The sequence below is a fragment of the Notechis scutatus genome, chromosome 1 (genome assembly GCF_049901735.1).
Source record: "Notechis scutatus isolate UNSWTSFEM ecotype Mainland chromosome 1, rNotScu1.2, whole genome shotgun sequence".
Lineage (NCBI taxonomy): Eukaryota > Metazoa > Chordata > Lepidosauria > Squamata > Elapidae > Notechis > Notechis scutatus.
Genome location: NC_142009.1, coordinates 29,514,586 through 29,536,629, shown reverse-complemented (window position 1 = coordinate 29,536,629; position 22,044 = coordinate 29,514,586). Strand labels below are relative to the sequence as shown.

The 22,044-nt window shown below is 39.2% G+C and overlaps 1 protein-coding gene across 8 annotated transcripts in view; it reads right to left on the bottom strand.

The window, feature by feature from the left end:
• The window catches only part of NCOA1 (nuclear receptor coactivator 1), a 304,667-nt gene that overhangs the window by 7,665 nt on the left and 274,958 nt on the right, over window positions 1–22,044 (bottom strand). For all 8 annotated transcript variants that reach the window (XM_087960167.1, XM_026671522.2, XM_087960171.1 and 5 more), the window contains 8 exons: window positions 18,414–18,599; window positions 14,575–14,701; window positions 8,579–8,747; window positions 6,921–7,238; window positions 5,881–5,982; window positions 3,494–3,896; window positions 2,446–2,620; window positions 1,656–1,839 (listed from right to left, as the gene is read on the bottom strand). In XM_087960167.1, the coding sequence (XP_087816293.1) occupies window positions 1,656–1,839; window positions 2,446–2,620; window positions 3,494–3,896; window positions 5,881–5,982; window positions 6,921–7,238; window positions 8,579–8,747; window positions 14,575–14,701; window positions 18,414–18,599 (1,664 nt within the window). The remainder of the gene's footprint in view (window positions 1–1,655; window positions 1,840–2,445; window positions 2,621–3,493; window positions 3,897–5,880; window positions 5,983–6,920; window positions 7,239–8,578; window positions 8,748–14,574; window positions 14,702–18,413; window positions 18,600–22,044) is intronic.

Sequence of the window (22,044 nt, the reverse complement as noted above, 5' to 3'; positions counted from 1 at the left end):
TACTTAATCTGGCTTTCACTTCCAGATGACCACTGAATGAGAGATGAGAGATAAAGAGATAAAATTCAACCTCTGCTGCCATCGAAGAAGTTACCTGAATTTTTGCACCTGAGATATGTAGGTGCAATAAGCAGTAAATGTGGACATTCTGCACATAACAAAGATGTTGCTATTCCCACAACTCAAGCCTGTTGCTGCTTGTGTTGGCCAACAGGATGGGTTTCTGGAGATCAGCACAGTTTTCTGATTTTAGGAGGTATGCCCACCATCTAAGATGTCTCCTCCCCAGGGGTGGGATTCAAATTTTTTAATAACCAGTTCTGTGGGCGTGGCTTAGGTGGTGGGTGTGGCTTGGTGGTCATGTGACTGGGTGGACATGGCTTGGTGGTCATGTTATTGGCTGGGTGTGGCCAACTCAATATCATTCACATCGAGGCACGCATCTCCTCGCCTGGCCTCTCATGACTGTGGGGATGTTGCAACAGTCGTAAGTGTGAAAAATGGTCATTAGTCACTTTTTTCAGTGCCATTGTAACTTTGAATGGTCACTCCACACAAGCAAAGTACCAGCAAAGGAGGGGAAAAAAACTCCAGAGAAGTTCCTGAGACAGGAAGTCTAGTCCTGCCAAGAATGTAATAAGGGTTAATGGAGAGGCAGTTTCTGTAAGCAACACCTGAATGTTTCCTTCCTGCCTTTCTTACAGGATTAGGCCAATAATTTCTTCTAACAACCGGTTCTCTGAACTGCTTAGAATGTTAACAACCAGTTCTAGCAAATAGGTGCGAACTGGTAGAATCCCACCCCTGCTCCTCCCCAATTGGGACATCTTGTCACCCCAACAGAGTAGATTGTTTAGCATTTCTTCTGGCTTTCTACTTCTCTCCATTCTCCCAGAAGTTTTCTTCCTGTTGGTGGAAGAGGAAAAATGGCTCTTCATTTTTGCCCTGTGCCCTCTCCTTGTCACTTTGCAGCTATTTGTCAGTTTATCCCAGACATTTGCTGGGTGTGGGACGGTTCCTCACTGAAAACGGAGTTCTGACCTTGAGGCAGACCAGATGTGAGCACTTTAGTGTGATACTCATATTTATATATATAAATGTCAATAACAGAATAACAGAGTTGAAGGGACCTTGGAGGTGTTCTAGTCCAGGTGTTCTGCTCAAACAAGAGACCTTATACCATTCCAGACAAGTGGCTGTCCAGACTTTTCTTAAAACAAAAGCATCCAGTGATGGAGTAACCACAATTTCTGAAGGCAAGCCATTCCACTAGTTCATTGTTCTCACTTTTAGGATATTTCTCCTTAGTTCTAAGTCATTTCTCTCTTGATTAGTTTCCATCCATTGCTTTTTGTCTTGCCTTCTGGTGCATTTGGCAGCTCTCAAATATTGGAACTCTGCTATCATGTCATCCCTAGTCTTTCTTTTCACTAGACTAGACAAACCCAATTCCTGCAACCGTTGTTCATATGTTTTGGCCTCCAGCCCCCTAATCATCTTTGTTGCTCTTTTCTGCACTCTTTCCAGAGTTTCTACATCTTTATATAATATGGTGATGAAAACTGGATGCAATATTCCAAGTGTGGTCTTATGAAGGGTTAATATTTTTGCTAAGTCCACAAAAGAGGAAGGGAGACACATCTAGATACACTGACCTGCTCAGAGCATAGCTGGTTCATGGCAGGCATCTGCAATGAGTTCATTGGCATTTGCCCAGCCATTGGGTTCATATTCTGGGCACTGGCATTTCCACCGGCCATGGAGACTGTGATGCTCATGTTGTTGTACATTCCCTGCTGAGCTGAAGGGGGCTGAGTCTGCCCAGCCTGGCCATATACACTGCATTTGAAAGAATGAGGCACAGGAATTACATACTGGGATGGGCTTCATTTGAAACCAGTTCAATTTCAGAAGGATGTTAAGTTGTACTGCAGACAAATTACATTCCCATATTATTCTCATTCTTTTTGTATCAGTTCAGAAAAGCAAAACTAGTTGGTCCAGCCAAAACAGACTTGCTATGATTTATCTGAAATTATGATTTAAAGTGTTTTCCTACCTTGAATTAATAATAATATTTTAAAAAGTAGAAAGGAAAAAAAGGAGACAGGAAAATCATTTGTGAATTATGTGATGCCACTTATAAATGTTAATAACAGTAATCTGACCAGTCCAGACTAAAAATATTTGGAGGAATACCAGGAAACCAATAATAAAGTGAATCAAAGTATAGTTGATTACAGGTTTCAAGGAATGACAATCGTGTGCTCTGAGGAATGGGGCATCAAGGTAGTTCATCACTTTCATCATCCTCACTGCAAACTCTAAGTTGTCTAACTATTGACTAGGAAGGGGTGTCTGGTCAAAAATATAAAGAAAGCTTTGCTAAGAGTTGGTATTCAAAAGTTAAACTATGGAGCATCTGTATTTGAGAATCAGGCTTACTTGTTGTTCCCCATAGTTCCTTGCTGCCAGGTCTTCATATCAGGTGACTGATACCCAGGTGTGGGTGGGGCAGACTGCAGCATGGGACTCTGAGATGGAGGGATCTGAGGGGACATCAAAGGACTACTAGGACTGAGTGATGGGGCAAAAGCAGCTTCACCTTGCTGACCCATTCCTGAAATGAAAACAACAACAAAAGATAACTGGATAAATTCACAGGACGATGGCAACCACAATCTTTTATGCTGTAAACTTGATTTATTTAAATCAGCACTGGATTAAAATTGGAGCTTGATACGCAAGTAGCTACCCATTAACAAGACGTTGACAGAGATGCAAGCATTCTGGAGTCGGTGAGTGTGGAGATGGTGAAGATATTCATTTAAATCACAAGTATGCAACTTTTCAGACAAAGAGCTCTATTTTGGCTTTTCAGAGATCTGTCAGTTTTAATTAAATGCAGTTAATTAAATATACTTTCATGCAAGCCAAATTAAATAGAATTCACAAAATTTTACATTTCTTCCTCATGTCCCATTTAAGATGATAATATGCTGCATTATTATTATTTTTTTGGAATTTGTTGCAGTTTTTGGAGTGGGAAAGGGAACCACACACAAGAATTATAGAATCTATAGGAGCCCTGATGTTGCAGTGGCTAGAATGCAGTATTGCAGGTTAATTCTGCCCACAGCCAGGAGCTTGATCCTGACTGGCTCAAGGTTGACTCAGCCTTCCATCCTTCCAAGGTCAGTAAAACAAGGGCCTGGATTGTTGGGGGCAATATGCTGACTCTGTAAACCACTTAGAGAGGACAGTAAAGCACTGTGAAGTGGTATATAAGTCTAAGTACTATTGCTACATGTAGCTTCAGGTGCCTTTCTTTCTAAGTCATTTTTAACTTTCCAGACAGACTCTTTTATGTGTAGCCAGAAACATGTCAAGAGTTCTCACATTCTGTAATTGTGTCTGCTGACTGAAGTATCACCTTCTCCCCCATTCAGCAAGTCCCAATGGAGCAAAATTCCCTTAAAAGAATGAGACACACCTGATCCGGAATACTGGAATATGTTCTGTTGCATCTGTGGGTTCATATTGGAGCCAAACTGTCCTCCGACGCTTCCCATCATCCCTCTGTTCACCAGGTTGTTACGATTAGCTAATGCCACTTCGGGGTTTGGTGCCAGCTGCGAGAAAGGGCTGGTGGAGGTAGGGGGGTTTCCAGGATTCGTACCATAGTTGGGGGGGAAAGGGAATTGCTGTGGGGGACCCTGGGGAAGGCGCCCAGCTGCCAGCTGCACCGGAACCCCAGCGGAGGGAGGAAGATTGTTCCCAAAGCTTTGCTGTTGTCTCATCAGCATGGCTCTCTGCTGCATAAGTTGCCTCTGTCGATGCTGCTGGCTGTAAAGTTCACGGTGACGCTGAGCCAACATCTGTGCATTCAGAGGGGGCTGAGGAGGAAGAGAAGGAGGAGGAGGAAGAAAACACAACAGTGATGGTGGTATTCAAATGAAAAGCCAGACAACCTCCTCAAAAGGTTGGACATTATCAAATGTTTTTGTTAAGGAACTTTCACAAAACTCTCACTATTCACACTCCTCAGTACCCCGTTTTCCACCATTTCTCACACCTCTTTATGCAAAAGTGTAGAGAAAGGGGAACCAACTGCAGTGATATAATGCACATTACCTTGTACGTACAAGCAAAAACAAAAGCTACATTACTGATAAAAACATTAATCCTTGCTTTAGGGGTGGATGCTTGTACAGAATAATTGAAACAGCTCAACCAAGTGAGTCAAACAATGGAAGTATACATATTCCTCCATGGCTATTTTTGTTATTCATTATCACATATTCATTTGTGCACTGTTTAAAATCACTTAATTACTTGGATTTTGCCACAACAGAATAGCAATGGTCCTTAAACTCCATGGTTTAAGTGGCGGTTCAAAGTATGGAGATAATGTACAGTACCTGTGTGCAGGACAGGGAGTATGGGAACTGCAATTGCTATTATGTTCTGCTCCATGGACACTTATGAAAAGCTACTTCATTATACCATTAGGCTCTTTCTAAACCTAGAATTTTATCATTTAACTATGTATCCACGGAGTTTTAATATATTATAGATCTCATAAACTCTTCATGGAGATTGGAATATAAAAAAACCAATAATATCTGGAAATATAGCAAGAATGGGAGACCCAAGTCATTAATCAACTTCTCTCATTACTGAAGGAGAAGGAACTTAGCTCCTCCGGTAAAGACGAAAGAATATGAACAATGTTGGTTTATCATTTGACACCCCTGACCCCAGGAGGGGCCTCTCTTTTTCCAGCTATAATCTAAAGAATTGCAAGCAAATATTCCAGCTTTCTGATTTTTAGTGCAGTTGTTAGCTTGAAAAAAAGAGGGAGTGGAGAAGCATCAGCTGTTCCTACTTCTGCTTGTCTAGAAGAATGCCTGCTGTTGGTTTCTGTCGCTATGCTCACTTCTTCCTTATTCTTTTATAATCCAATAGTTTATTGCTCTCAAGCTGGTCTCTCCTCCAAACAACCTGCTCTGAAAATCTCTCCAAGTTTCTGATCTATCCTGGTGCTCTCTTATCTATGTCCACAACAGCTATACTAACTGGGACAAGGGGATAACCCAACACAAGGGGATAGGAGGGGACTATCAGGTTGCAGAACTTTGTCCTAAACTTTGCTAACCAGGACACTGGGCTAGGATTGCGCTTTTCAGGAGCAGCCACACAGATGTCCCTCTGAAATTAGAATGATGGTGACAGCCCCCTCCCCACTTTTTTTAAAAAATAAACAATACAACCACATTTGGACTAACATGTATTATTCTGGTCACCATATTTTAAAAAAGAATATCAGAGGTGGAAGAAAATAAGCCAAATAATCAAGAATCTAGAAAACTTCCTTATGAGGTATTGGGGCCCTTAACTAGTAAAAGAAGTATCTTAAATTAGGGGTCCCCAACCCCTGGAGGCAGACAGGCACTGGTCCATGGCCTGTTAGGAACTGGGCCACACAGTTGGAGGTGAGCAGCGGGCAAGCAAAAGTGTGAATGCATGCTCCTCCCTCCTCTAGTCTGTGGAAAAATTGTCTTTTACAAAACCAGTCCCTGGCACCAAAAAAGTTGGGGATCACTGACTTAAATGATATAATAATGATGTTGAAGGTAGAAGTCCCCCCCCCACCCGCCGCCTCTGTTATAATTCTAGGTCATTCAATATAACTGGAGATTCACAAGAGGCAAAATGAAATGCTTCCTTACAGAGTGCATAGATAGAACAGTATCACTTTCTTCCATAGATTAACGTAAACATTTTTATTGTGGATGGCAGTATTAGGTAAATTCATAGAAAATACATATCGTGGTTTTATGAGAGACACAACCTGGATAAAAGGGTCCTAGCATTTACCTGAGGTGTCATCTGCTGCTGCATGCCTGCCCTTATGCCGATACCACCTGGAGGATTCCCTGCAAACTGGTTTAGAATAGCCTGACGATTTTGGTGTATCATCTAGAGACAAAGAAACAAAGGGGATTCGGTCTCTCTGCAAACAGCACTGTATACTTCACCCATTGCTTTAGTCAACAAAACTTGCAACATAAATCAAGGTCAGCTGACTGTTTGCATAGGTCGAGACTGAGAGACCTACAGCTTTTTGGCTGTTATTGATCCAAAGCACCCAGCATCTCATTCTATTGCCCACACTAACTTAGATATTTGGGAGTTGTAGGGCAGCAACGTTTAACAGCCACAGAGTTTATTTTCTGATTTTCGGAGCAGCTACAGTGGTGAGAAGAAGGATTGCCAAGAGAAGAAGAAAGAGGAATCCCTTCTGGTAGGCATTGTATCTAAAGATACCAGGTCTTTAGAAAGGGTAATTTATGGAAAGAAAGAAAAAAATGTCACCTTAGAGGGGGAGGGTAAAATATAAATGCATTTTAAACTGCTGTCAAAAAGATTGGAAGCCGCTTCTTTATAATTGTTTATTTTTCTGTTTTCTTTCATGCTTATTCACTATTCTTCCATATTTTATTTCTTTTCTAATATTGGTACTGTTTTGTTTTGTTAAAAATTTATCCAATGAAAAAATTACATTTTTTTAAAAAAAATGGAGAGATCAGATTTAAAGATGCCAGATATAGGAACAAATGCTAGAAGAGTTAGTTAGTTGCTTACATGCTAAAAGAAAGGCAAAGACTGAAAGGAAAATTGTTCCTAAAAATAATTAGGAACAGGTCTATGCCAGGACAAATAAGAGGTTGCTGGATGTAAGAAACTTGCCCGAATAGCTGCTCAAACATTTCCTGAACAGCCATAAGATTATTAGTAAATGAATGTATTGTTTGACCAATGGAAAAGGAGAGGAAGGGCTATCAAGAGATAGGCAATTACTTCTGCTTGGCCAGCGCACAATGGGCAATGACCAGACAAGCTGAGACTGGACTCACCTGCTGTTGCCCTTGTAGACGTTGTTGTAACTGCAGCCGCAACTGATTTGGAGCTGTTGGAGGCCTATTGAGCGCCTGTCGTGGCTGCATCCCTACAGCAGGGAAAGCCCCACGAGGTGATGGGACCTGGACTGACATAGGTCCAAAGGACTGTTTCTGCCTCACGATGCCAGAGAAAGGCCCAGGAAGGTTGGCAGTGGGGGAAGCCGAAGGATAAGGCTGAGGGTACATGCTGGGTTTCTGATCCATCACAAGAGTTGGTGGTGGTGTTATTTGTTGTGGCTGGAACCTCTCTGTCAGTGCTTCTAGGCCACCTCCCTGTTTAAGAAATGAGGTGAAATTTTTGAGTTTCAGCAGAATTCCAAATACATTGCTTGGACATTAGCTTTGTATAAAAGCAAATTCAAGAATACAACATGGTAAGCTTTATATGTATGTTTGTAAGTATTTAATGTAGAAGGCTCTCCAACTCCAAAATTACTCTGGGTAGCTTACATAGTTAAAAAGGGAAGAGAAAATAATCCAAAAAGGAAAAAAAACCCATAACTGCATGGATTTTAAAAAAATCACCCTAATAGCCAACCAAACATTTTAGATATGTGAAATAGTTTATAACCCTTCTTCTCTACCACAAACAAAACAGGGAAAGAAGGCAAATCCCTTTAAGCAGAGCCAAAACACCCTACAGGTTGCTCCATGTTTAGAGGACACTGAAGTTACATATTTTTTAAAATACAATTTCTTACATTTTATCCAGTATAGAATTCATTGGAAAAAACTCTGATGTTGGAAAAGATTGAAGGCAAATGAAGAAGGAGATGGCAGAGGATGAGATGGTTAGATCAACACACTGAACATGAGTTTAGGCAAACTACAGGAGACAGTGGAAAACAGAGGAGCCTGTTGTTCTAAGGTCCATGGGCTCACAAAGAGTTGGACGTGATTTAGTGACTAAATACCAACAAGAACAAAGCAGTAGAATAACCAATAGGTGAGTTAGGAAGCTGTGAGCTTGGCTTTCGCATGTCTTTATTCAATCTTGTATTAATTTATTTTGTTGACTGTGAACTCAACCTCCCCAACACATATTTATTCATAATCACTGCCAATTATACAGGGTTTGGGATCATGTCTGACAGAGGTTATAGTTTCTATTGTCATAGATTTTTTAAAAGCCAAATCAGTTGGAAGTTGGGATGTAAAGAAATAAACTTTCATGCCTTATTCTTCCCGGAAGGGCATAATTCAAGAAGAAAAAATGTCATGTAGAATAGAATAGAAATAATAGAAATAGAAATAGTTTATTGGCCAAGTGTGATTAGACAAACAAGAAATTTGTTTCCGGAATTTTTTTGTACTGTGGATAACATTAGTTTTTTTTTTTAATGCGGTTAAAAGTAAGTATTTAAAATAAATAATAAGAAAGGATAGGTAAAAAAAAAAAATCTTAAAGGGGCTTTTGGTAGGAAATGTTTTTCAACATAAGATATATTGCAGAGGTATTCATTTTTTTAGTGTGTGCTCACATTTATCATTGCACTTTTTCTAGAACAATTCTCCATTCCTGCCCTTCAAAAACTCCCAATTTTAGAAAACCCTCTTATTTGACATATAAGATGAGGCTTTAAAATATATAGGTAGATTGAGCTGCTCATTACCTGGACCAGTTTGTCAATGCCAAGAGCTCGATCCAGTTCTGCCAACTCATTTTCATCTTTGCCACTCAGGAAGGACACCAGTTGTTCCAAAAGGGCTTTTTCATCATTTCTTCCTTCTGGGGTGGTGGGAGGGCATAAGAGCTCATCCAGCTGAGAAGTGATGCACTGGCTGTAGGAATGTCAATATGAACAACGATGAAAGCTCTCAAATTCCTTTGGATATTTGACTTATGACATGAGAAGCACTGCACATTGCCAAAACCCATTTGCCTCTTTAGTCTATTAGTACTGCATGATATAAACTTAGTGCATGACTTCCAAAAAACATAAAAGTGATCATTACTTAATCAGGCATTCTGTTGCCACCAATGACCAAATTTAGCAGGTTCCCACACGAAATATAAGGGTGCCTTTAGAGTGCCCCCTCCTATCCCATAAACACATATACAGAGATGTTGCAATGTTGGCATGGTTTTCTGCACTGGAATATCCCATTCTAAAACACATTTTATTAGTCAGACTGTATTCATTGTTGTAAATGTGACCCTTCTGATATTCCTCTTCTGTACGTAGGGCTGATTCAATAAAGGCTTATGATACAGTTGGATAATTGTATTTTACTTGTAGTTAGTATTGCAGCCTTGTTTGGGTGGTGATGAGCCTGGTTTTAAAAATGAAAGAAAAAGTATCCATTACCTGCACTGTGTGATAATATTACCCTGACAAATGAAAACGCAAAGGATCTGCAAGTCCTAGTACTTAAAAGTCAAAGGGCACATGAAAAATGGGACTAAAATTAATATAAAGAATTCTAAACTAATCACAACAGGTAGAACAATCAACCTTAGAATTGGCAATGAAGATATTTAAGTGGTGGATAACTTCTGCTTTTTACAATCAACCATTAAGCAGTAAAGGAACAAGCAGTTAAGAAATATGGCCATGAAGACGCTGGAAAAGATATTTAAATATTACACTGTTTCTATATGTGCAAAGATCAGAATCATGCAAGCCATAGAATTCTCTCTGACATTCTATGGAAATGAAAGTTGGTTGAAGAAGCAGAACAGAAAGAGTATTAATGATTTTGAACATTGGTCTTGGAAAGTCTCATATGACTATAATGGATAGCCAAGAAAACCATCAAATGGATCATCAAACAAAGCAACCTAGAGTTCTCATTCAAGGCCCAAATGGCCAGGTTTAAATTATCCTACTTTGGGCATATTATGCAAAGACCCAACTCTTTGCAAAAGGCTTTAATACTGGGAAAGATGGAAGGAAAGAAGATGACCATCAGCAAGTGGCAATGAATGGACTGTTGGGAGACTGGAAAAAACACACTAGGGATAGATTGTCATGGAGAATGTCTATCTATCTAGTCGCAAGGAATTGAAAGTGACTTGATGGCACATTATCAATTGATCAATATTGCTTTGTCTGGTAAGTTTTACTTTGCTTGTAGATAATTTGTGTGACTTGGCTGCAATGTCTATCTAGCTGTTCCTGAGAATAAATGGATTTGTTGAAACTAGCATCATCTCATCTTTATACCATGAATGAGAATAGCAACTGTGCCTTCTCCAGCAAATATTACATGGTATCATGGTTCTCTTCCAAACTCCAACTTCCTTGTGATGACTGGGCATGCTGCAGAAAATTGGGGAAAATGGCTTCAGACATTTCATTTGTACCTTAGACATGGGCGAAAAGAAGAGAGGTTACAGTGCACTTTGTTTTGCATTTTGTTACATAGAGGCTCAAGAGATAGACAGACATAATTTAATGAAATACATTTTGATTTAGCAAAAAGGTAAGTATGCTGACTATTTTGTTCCTACAAAGAATGCTACGTTTGAGAGATATATGTATTTTTACTAAGATTCAGGAGCAGCAGATTAGGTGTGATGATATTATCCCAAACGTGTAACTTTGGAGACCTTACGAATTGCTCATAAAAGAACGAGGTTGTATGTGGTGTGTGTTCAGCTGAATTAAAGAGAGACTGCTGAGTGAGTGTAGTTTGACTCTAGACAAAATGATGAATATGCTAGAGCTGGCAAAGCTTCCATATCTCCAATATAAATCCTAAGTGCCCCAGAACAAAATGTATGCCTTGCAAGTCAACTCTGAAGAGCACCAATCAACTTATGAACAACTTTCTCAGTTGCAGAAATCACTTTGATTCAGTCAGCAAGAATTATGGATCGCAAAATCTTACGTAAGCATTGCAGAAATGTTCCTGCTCTAAGAAATGAACCAGCATTTTGAATTGTATATTATAAATGTTCAGACAAATCATTTTGTTAGAATCTGTGTAACAAAGCTAATTTCTACTAATGGGCAAAACAGGTGTACATTTTGTGGAAACATTATATTCAGGATATCAGTTACAACAGAGAAATAAGCAAAGTCCTTGACAGGCCATTGTGGTTGTGAATGGAGTGCTAGTATCCTGTAAGTTAGACATGAGAGCTGAAGCAAATGCTGTCAATCAGCGGATAAGGAGGGTTGGCACCTAAAAGACATCTTTTGATGAAACTGGGAGCCTTGTTGGGGCGTGCATTAAACCAGAAAGTGGCTTTATAGCACTCTCTAAACTAAGCAATTGACAAATTGATTTGGATTTTTGTTAAAACAGCGTTTAAAAAGGGATCTCACATTTGTGGGTGAAAGTTTTAATGACACAGCCACTGGATAGAGAGATGGATTGGAATTGGGGAGACCTGGATTCAAATTCCCATGTGATTGCCAAATCCCCATGTGATTGCCAAATCACTTGGGTGATTTGGGCCAATCACTATCTCTAAGCCTTATTTTCTTTACAGAGTTCTTGTGAGGATAAAACAAGGATGCTTCTATGTATTTGAACTCCCTCAGGAGAGGTAGACTATTCATGCAACAACTAATTCCACTGGAATATCTATTAACAATGGTTTTTAAATTTTCAAATACAAGTTGTGGGAGAAGCAAACAATGAATTAGTGTTAGTGTTAGAAGTTAGTGTCTTGCTTGTGGGATTCCTGTAAGCCTCTGGCTGAACTTTCAATACTGGATTAAGTGGAACTTTGCTGTAATTCAGGAAAGCTGTATTTTCATGTTAATGGATATTTATTTAGAGTTTTAATACAAGAAGACACAAAATTTCCATTCAGTCATCTTCACAGCATTGCATCCGTCTGAATATTCCTATTGACCTAGGTCCTAGAAGATCAGAAAAGACTCATCGCAAAAATAAAACTGCAGGTTTATCAAAAATTAGATTATGTCAACCAGCAGTTCCAGAATCTTAGTTGTATGTGAAACTTATATATGCAGTATTTAAAAAAATTTAAAAAGTGTGTGCTGTATCCAAAAGTGTTGGGTAGGTGGAAGAGATTTTAGTTCAGCAGTCTATTCCACAGTCTTTGCAGGAGAACTCACACAACAAAGACTTCAATATGTCATTGCCAGAAACAGTCTCAAAGAGCAAACAATTGCAGACTATTGGAACAACAAAGCCAAGACACACATAGTGGAGAATGTCCAACTGTATAATGAAGTTTCCCTTATCCTGGGGCTACTGAGCTATTCAAGCTAACTATTCATTTATATTTTATAGAGCACTCTTTCTTATTGGCTCAGAACAAAACAAAACAGGCATTTCAATCTTCCATTCGTATTCTAAAGGGCTCAAAACCTAATTAACGTAAGAAATTAAGGAGAGCAGAAGAAGGCTAATGAAAATAAATGGTAAAGAAATCAAACACTGGATTTGTTACAAGAGGAACAAATTTTCCCCACCCTCCCCCAGTTATACAACCTCCCCTCCTCTCTCCACCACTAAAAAAAAAGAGAGAGAAAGAATTCCACTTCTTCAGTTAGATTCCTAAAATCCTCTGAACGATACCTTGCAGGAGATCTTTATAGAAGACAGAAAACTGCCCTGATCCTGTTCATCATCTCTTTTGTGATAAGGAGCAATAAAGGAAGGAAGGAAGGAAGATTTCATTAATGACAAATAGGATGAGGAAAGCTTCATGCTTCAAGTTCCACTTTGGCTATAAGACAACTTGTCCAATAGAAAACCGGGGCATGAAGCCAAGAACTTGTAACTGAATCCTCGCTCACTCAGAGCTCATGCATTTGGGTTCTTCCTGGCAGGCGGCAACTCCTCACCCATTCCAAAATAGCATGTTGCTTGTATTTAGGGAAATGAGACAGGACAGCTGGAGGCAAAGAGTTGTGGCAAGAGAGATGTCTGTCTTCCCCTAGGATTATTGCCTAAACTAACATTCTGCCAAGAGTTATGTTTGCTTCCACAGAATTTCCCATTAGACTTATAAAAATGGTTGAGTGGTTTCTGCAGGGTTTTATTTTATACAAGGACTTCACTCAAGGTTATTGGAAGAGAGGGGATAATAAGAAAGAGGGTGGAGCATGGACAGTAGCAATTAGACAAAAATGCACAACATCATTATCCAGTGCCACATCCCAAATTAATTATTATTTTATGGAAGCAGTCTTTTAGGGATTCTGTGGGTAATTTTATGTCACTAGATGGCGTAGTATTAAAGAGTTGAACAGCTACATTTTGATTGAGAAGTCTTACAACTATATTAAAGAGGTACTCTTTAGACCATGAGCTCAGAGAAAAATTACCTCACTACAAACTATGATGCTGTCTCAAAAATAAGGCTGGTGAGGGTGCTGGCCTTAGTGTTTCATAAGGCTGGTGAGGGTGCTGGCCTTAGTGTTTCAGTGTGGGACAAGGTAAGAAAAGTGATTAGTGAATTCATGCCACTTCATTTCTCTTCCCAAAGAGTACTTCCCTTCCAAAGGATGCTTAAAAATAGGTTTAATACTTCTTCAAATAAGCGTTGAACCTCTTTATGTAAGGAGTCCATATAAGATCTAATAAAACCTGACAACTATTTCAGAAAATGGTCTTCAGCTATTAAGAAGGCAGATGTGCCTGCGGAGGTCAGGTGTTTAGTCTCTTCTGCTGCCAAATGAATTACTAAAGGGTGTTCCTGAAGGACTGAGGAGAGAGGGCATGCCTGCAGGCCTAAAGTGATCTGTAGAAGTTGGGAGAAACTAATCCTTGATTGCAGTATCAACCACATGGTCAATGAAACATGCTAGATCATGGCCAAAAAAAATTGCCACAAAAAGAAGGAAAACACAATTTTAAAAACTTCAATAGCTCAAGTCAAGTTTTAAGCTGCCTCAACTATAGGCTGAAGATAAGACAAAGGCAATCTCATGAGGACATGGAATAAAAAACAGTGATTATATTTTTGCTTCAGTTAGGGAGCTATGCAAAATTCAAGTAAAGTAAGGTGCTGAGATTTTCTGAACTTGAAATTTAATTCTGAGATTCTTAACTTCCGTAGATGGAACAATCAGAAATATCTAAAGGAGGGGGCACCCTGAGACATCATCTTTTCAGACTTGACAAAGGAACCGTATTGTCTAAGGCACAATCTTTTCCCTGGCTGGACTTTGACCAGAAAAGAATGCCTGATGAAGAATGAAAGACAAGATCTTAAAAGAAGTTGCTGATTTACACAAGATGATCTTTTTAAATGGAAGATGAGGGAGTCTCTGGTTGTATTCAACCTGAGGGACAGTGAGATGAATGTCAAGACTTCACATTTCTGTGAAATAGGGCCTCACCTTCCCTATAAGGCCTGAGTGTTCCCTAGTGACAACACAATATTTAATCCATACTCTTTCATTTCTTTTTCACTGAACAGAAGTGAAAAATAAATGCAGCTTTATGGTTCCTGCTGTTTCTTGACCAAAACAACAACAAACACCATACACTAGGTTTGTGTGTGTTTCTCTCTGTGTGTGTACAAACACAAACATAGGCATTTGGGGTTGCTCTCCAGATGAGAAACTCCATATCAATACTGCAAATGGGGGGAGACACCCCTTTAGATGACTTTTTAAATTTATCATATTATTGTCTGGGATATCCAATGGTCAAGGAAAAACATCCCTATACTTACTCATCTGGTTTAGTCATAGGTCCTCTGTTGATGGAAGCCATGGGATTATCTGCCCATGGGATCTGCTCCCCCATGGCTGGCTGCCCAAATTGATGTTCACTGACTCCCAATTCCAGTTCAGGCAATCCTGAGAGAGAAAAAATATATGTCACTTGAGGCACAAGAAGAGCACACTAGTTTGATCAGGTCATAAAATGGGACAAAAGGAGGGGATGTGAGTGCACCTAGGCTGGAGCTTGTTGATAAGGAAAACTGGATTAAGATGTGCAAACGTTCTGTTGTATAAGACTATTTGAAGCAGGCCAGTAAGGAGGCAGTCCACTATTCTCAGCAACATTCAAACAATTATCTGCCTGAGTAGTAGTACTACCCAGTAGCAGTTCATAGTTTCTGTAATGGGAAGATGGTAGTTCTACGGGTTGGAGAATGCATGACAACCATGAGACACTCTTGGCCCTCTTTGGTCTGGCTCACAGCAAAGAAGATGCTCCCTGGGATTCCTTGCAACATGGTGGCAATCAGTTCTCGAGGTATCCTCCATTGGGGCCCTCCATAGTGCTCTATGGGTATCCTCAAAGGTAGTCACCCTTTATGAAATTCAAAGGTGCTCTGAAGTATCTTTGTTATAATATGATACTGTACCTGAAAATACTTGGTAGAGATAATGGTGGCACATTAAGAGGTTACAATGATAGCAAAAGTTGGGATCAGAAGGATCCCTCCCCTAAAATATAAGGAAAGGACTGAACTGAAGATTGGATCCATTTTCACAGTGGTAAAAGCTGTCAGATGTAGTACTCAAAAGCTAGAGTATGCTCCATCCCATATTTGGGTAGACCAGGTTGCCCTGATTAAAAAAAAAAACCACTTAATCTCTCTCCTGGTATAGCTGACAAAGCAAGGAGAGCCCGTGGCTTAGAGGTTAATACGTCTACCTAATATGTAAGTAGCCTGGTTTGAATCCCAGAAGTGGCTAGCGGACAAGAGCTAAATAGCTAGAAATAGATCTATACTAGTCTCCCTTTATTTCTTTGTCAGTAAAATATAAATTTAACTCAAAAGCCAGAGGTGCATGATGATTAATAATGTACCCATAGCACCCTCAATCAGTTCACCCTGCTTCACTGGGCTTCCAAAATCCAAATCATATTTCCATGACAGTTTGAAAGGCTATCTAATGTTATAATTGTGAAAATAAATACTTTTGCAATTCTGCCAAACATCTCCTGGATCTTCAAGTAGGAAAATGGGTGCTGAAGAAGTAAAATAACAGCTTTAGGACATGAGGTAGGAAGCAGCAACTTTTTAAAAAAACAAAACTTTAAATTGAAGGCTTTCAAAATATGCATCTAAAGATATGCATATCTAAAATATGCATATCTAAAGATATGCATATTTAAAATATGCATGTCTAAAGATGAGGACAATGAGGCTATTCAGAACATTATTTAATTAAACACTTTTATTCCCATGTGTTTTTAGCTATGCTCACTGTAAGAAATTGAAAATATGGAGCAGAGAGAAGTCCAGGTGTGTTCCTTTGGTTGGTCCTGAGAGTTCCAATGGCTGTCTAGACCAGTGAAACTCCAGACTAACATGGCCATGGCAGCATTAAGGGCTATTTTCTGTAGCTTGACAATAAAGAAGCATAGTCCTTAAGCTCAAATAACATCTCCATTTTTCCCAGGCTAGTATGCTCCAGATACACTGAAGTTAAATTGCCACCCTGTCCTGGATGATAGAAATTGTACAGCACATTAAAAGGGCACCAGATCAGCATGGTCTGTAGTGCAAGCTTTGTGACTGAACAGAGTCACAAAACAGAGAGTAAAGTCAACTTGAAAGAGTTTATTTCATTCTTGAACTAGCTGTGCAGCAGCAGTGCAATATTCTTAAGGGTTGCTTGGCAACTGGAAAATAAAGAAATTGCTGGCAACAATCATAGCATGGCAGATTATGGATGAGGAATGGATTGCTCCAGATGGGGAAGCCAAGGGGGCTGACCATCCATACTAGAAATACAGCTAGTAACAAACCCAAGAGGGCAACCGATCAAATCACAGTACTTCCAGAACATTCATTCCAATACAATCAAATTGTACCACTGATGGCCATGTTCACTCTGCCAATGAGATCTCTGCCTATAAACAAGATACACTCTCCCTTTTTTATTTCAGGAGACTGAAATTTGCATATATTTCATGGCATTCAGCTATGAAATATTGCTCTAATATTCTGTGTAATAGGGGTTATCTTATTTGCTCATTAGAAAAAAGGCACACATATGAAATATAATATCAAAACTATGGATAAAATCAAGCCATGAGGTCAGTATAGCCGATCAATAACATAATTCCACAATCACCAGAATATCCCTCTTCTTAGACCTCAGTCCTCCAAATTAAAATTCATATTAAAAATAGCTTAGCATTTGTCAGCTTGATTTCTTGCACAAGATCTTAAGACTGCAAATGTTTCATAGGATTTGGGGAATTTGAAGACTGTGGAAACATTGGGAAGCTTTTTTGTGAGTATCTTGGATTTCTTAGGGGATTTGCCAGAAATTGTATGTTTCTGTACATCTTGAAATGCTTAATAAATTTTCCTCATGAGGCAGATCCATGAATATTGTATTTAACCTACAGGAGCTCAATAGAAGGACCTTAACTGCATAAATTGAAAATGGGAAACTGGAATGTGTGACAGACTCTAGGGTATAACAGTATCTCACATACAATAAGCAAAAAGAGGAGCTTTAAGATGAATGTTCAAAATTTCCTTCTAAATATTCTATAGTGCTGCAATATAGATCTTTTGGTGTTGAAGTTGGATGATGATAGGATAAGACATTTTTAGATTCTGTAGTGAAGACATTTTTTTCTACTATTAAGATAGCTATTCTTCATTCTTGTGTTTTTACTTTGGGTGAAAGAACTACTGAGCAGAACTAATGGTTCTGAGTCGGCTAAGCATGTGATAATTACATTTGAACTTCAATATGCAAAACAAATTCCTTCTCCTAGCCATTCAGATAATCAGCCCAAGAAAGCATCACCAGGCCCTACGTTTGGACACAGAGGGACAAATATGGTCTAATGCAGGGGTGTCAAACTCAAGGCCTGCAGGCCAGATTCGGCCTGTGGGGTGCTTAGATCTGGCCCTTGGAGCCACCCTGGAAAAAGTGAGGGACCAGCACGCCTATGACAGCAAAAACGGCCTCCTGAGCTCTGTTTCTGGCTGAAATGGCCTCCGCATCAGGAAACAGAGCTCAGGAGGCCATTTTCGATGACAGAGTACTTGGGCTGCCACAGGTGCCCCCAACATGAGTGACATCAAGCAGGCTATACCCACTCTGGCCATACACACCCTGCCCCCCACAGAGGTCAAACACAACTCTGATATGGCCCTGAATGAAATCAAGTTTGACACCCCTGGTCTAATGTTTAAGGTACTGAACAAAGACTGGGGAAATCTTGGTTCAAATCTATTCTCAGCCATGAAAGTTGAGCAATTTTGGGCAAATAACGATCTCTCAGCTCAAATTACACCAGGGAAGGAAAAAGTGCTATGGATGCTCTTTTTCTCCTGGAGGAAAGTTAGGATACATGCTTAGCAAATATTTAATAATAATAATAATAATAATAATAATAATAATAATAATAATAATGATGATGTAGGGGTTAAAAGCCTCACGTGGTCACATGTTTTACTGTACGACAGTCTAAGTCATTATTTTATAGGTCGATCTCCCTGAAAGAGCTATTGGGAAAAGGAATTCTTTTTTATATGGATAGACCTTAGAAATAGAGGTTTACATTCATCATAGTAGAAGCACATACCAGTATCTGCTTGAAAGGGACTCGGGCCAGGTACTGCCCCCCTGCCCTGTTCCGATGGCAAGCCATGATGAGGGCTGCTGCCATTTGTGGCAGGGAAAGGTGCTGTCCGTAGCTGTACTGGCTCCATTGGATCACAGAATTCAAATGGGGACCGTCCGGTTTGCATTCCCTGCCCACCATTAACAGCTAGAACAGAAAAGTTCAGTTCAGAGAGCAGCACAGAACTTCCCTGTTTCAGTCAACCAAAGATGCTACCAGCAGTGATATTAGATAGAGAAGGTCAAGGTTGTATAAATTGGCATTAGAGCCACACATGATGTGACTCAAACGTTGTCCTTCTCTTGACCTTTCCTAGAATCTTTTTTCACATAAAGAAAAATGTTAATTAAAAAAGCTTTAAAACCCACAGTGCAAAATCACGTAGTTTCTGAAAATGACCAAGGAAGACATGATAGCGGTCTTCCAATATTGGAGGGGCTGCCACAGGGAGGAAGGGGTCAAGCTATTTTCTAAAGCTCCTGTAGGCCAGACAAGGAATAATGGATGGAAACTGAACAAGGAGAGATTTAACCTGGAAACAAGGAGAAACTTTCTGACAGTGAGAACGATCAACCAATCGAACAGCTTGCCCTTGGAAGTTGTGGGAGCGCCATCAGTTGAGACTTTCAAGAAGAGATTGGACTGCCATTTGTCAGAAATGGTCTAGGGTCTCCCGCTTGGGTGGGGGGTTGGACTAGATGACCTACAAAGTCCCTTCCAACTCTGATTATCTGTATCTGTACCTCTCTTCTGGTACTGTACTTACTGTCTGGAATTCCTATACAAACCATCAGAGGGCTCTCTTTCCCACTCAACAATTAATAAAAATTCCTTTGCTTTAATCAAAGGAATCAAGCCCCATATTTTCAATGTTCGATGTGACAAACATTATAACCCAGGGATAGATTTAAACCACAAGCTGAACCTACTTGGAAGGAAAATTCTAGCAGCAAAAATGTGAATTTCTTCCCTCAGCTTCTATTCTTTTTTACATTCTCAAATATTGCTTAGCTGTTTCAGAAAAAAGATTGTGAAAAATTAGTACTGGATAATGTTCATGTTAAAACCTGAATAGTAAAAGTTATCTACCCTCAATTGCTAAGAAAGCTTTCAACTGCATTCTATAAAAAGTGTATAAAATACGTAAATCCAAATTTAATTTTAAAAAAGTTGCAAAATTATCAGAGGTTTAATTGAATTCAGTGATTCTCTTATCTAGCTCTCTAACTGCAGAAAAATGTTTCAACCTTCAATCCTACAACGATGTTCGCAATTATGTTCTTGGGATTCAAAAAACTAAACAGATAATTCTCTATTTACAAAGCATTTGCAAACTTATAAATGATATAGGGTAATTCTGTCAGGTAAAAAATAACTGTTAACCTAAAGGTTTGCATGCTTCCTACAAATAACAAGAATAAAGTTAATAACAACAACAATACTTATTGCATTCTACCTTATAATATTAATTATCTGGGACTGATATCGTCTTAATCAGGGCTGTCAAACTCGCGGTGTGCGGGCCGGATGCGTCACACGCTGGCCATGCCCAGGTCCAGTTTAGCGAAGGGGAAAAAAGCCACAAGTCACGTGTTGCTGCTGTGATGACGCGAGTTTGACACCCTTGATCTTAATTATCTTTCAAAAAAAACAACAACTTATCTCTCAAAAGGAATGAATCCCATTATAAAAACCATTGTAGATTTTTTTATTAGTTTTTAAAAGTTGGGTTTGCTAAAGCTTCCCATGGAGTAAAGCCTTCAGTGCACAGGTTAACAGGCTTGAGTGAGCTGCATATTATTATATTTGCATCATGAAACTCAAAGAAATGACAGCAGAAACGATTAGTTAAGACAACCAAGAGGTGAACAGCTTTTTTCAAACCACCTTGTAGTTTCTGCATTTAGGGGAAAGCAAAAACTGCTCTTTGACATACACATGCCTTGTGCCTGAGCACTATGGTTCATAAAACTTATTTCTCATAATGCAGCATCCTGCCTTTTCTTTCTACAGCTAGCAATAAGCCCAGTGCTTATTTCGATAAGTGTATCTCAATAAGTATGAAATCCAGCAAACAATTACTTCTTGTGACAGGCTTTTTATATATTTTCCTGGTTTAGTTATAAGGCACTGTAAAATTGGACACAAAGAAATCACCCAGCCAAGATTTTGCTCAATACAGGCTTTCAACATTTCCCTGGTTGCTAATGGCAAAGTAAGGATCACTTCTAGGTCATCAAGCAATTTAGCATTACCAAATTTATTTTTTTGCTGTCCTCGTGCCTCGTTTTAAAGAGCACAGATAATTATTAAAAGCTAGCTGGCCAACTAGCAAAACAGCCTAGTAATGTACCGCATGCCCAAGAGCTTCATAAACTTATTAAGTCATTTTATTTTATTTGAGTCCTTTGGGTCAGATATGAGTTATGGTGACTACATGGATAAGTCAATGCAGTTTTCTTGGCAACACTTTCAGAAGTGGTTTACCACTGCCTTCTTCCTATGGCTGAGATGGAATAATTGGTCTAAAGTCACTCAGCTGGCTTCCATGCCTACAACAGGATTATAATACAGTCTCCCAGCTTCCAGTCCAATTCCTTTTACCGCTATATTAAATGGGTTTTAAATAATTTATCTGCCTTATAACTGGAAGGCCACCGGTTTTTATCCTAAAGCCAACATAGGCTAAGTTCAACACTAGGATGAAGTGTCCTGGGCAGACCCATAGATTGCTATGCTAGCTGTCTAAAAAATAAAAAAGGAACCTTGTAGACTTCAGTGATGAAGAAGATACGGGAATACTACTTGCACAGCTAATGATATTAATAAGCTGTCTCTGAACACTGAAGTTCCAAACTGCCATGATGACCTAACAACGCAAATAAATTGTCAGAGTTCTGAAAACTGATCATTAATTTAATCATCTACTTCTCCCCAGAGCAATTGGATGTTAATGATATGAGGGTCACCATTATTTAGTTAAGGTTTTTAAATCTTATTAATTGGCAGTTTTCTGAGTATTTATATATTTATGATTTGGCTGCTAATTACCTTGAGTCTGACAGAAATAAGAACCATACAAAAATCTGTACATATAAAACGAAGGAAACCCATACTGGAAATTCTGTAAACCAATTATGCATAATGGAAATATTTATTTCTGAACCTTAGGACTTAAAAGATTGAACTCACATTTAATATTCCACATCTGGGGTCTTGAAGAAGAGAAACTATTTAGAAAGTTTTGAGAGAATTTTGGCTGAAAATTTAGGAGGTAGCTTAAAAATGTCAAATATGGGCTAAGCAGTGTCATGGCACTGAGAAGTTAATGGACTACTTAGCAGCTGGCAAAACTATAAGCACTTTGACTTGTGCCAGCTTAGTACACATTGACCTGAATTAAAATATCATCTCAGTTTGGTTGCATGAACTGATTTTTCTGTGGAATACAAGCAATTCATAACAAGCAATTCATTTTCTCCTGATAATTCTATAACAGGGTTGAGAATGAAGAATTACTGATTGATGGAATATGTCGCTTCCAGCAAAACAGTTCCCATAAAAGAACAACAAAGATTACATAGGTGCATTG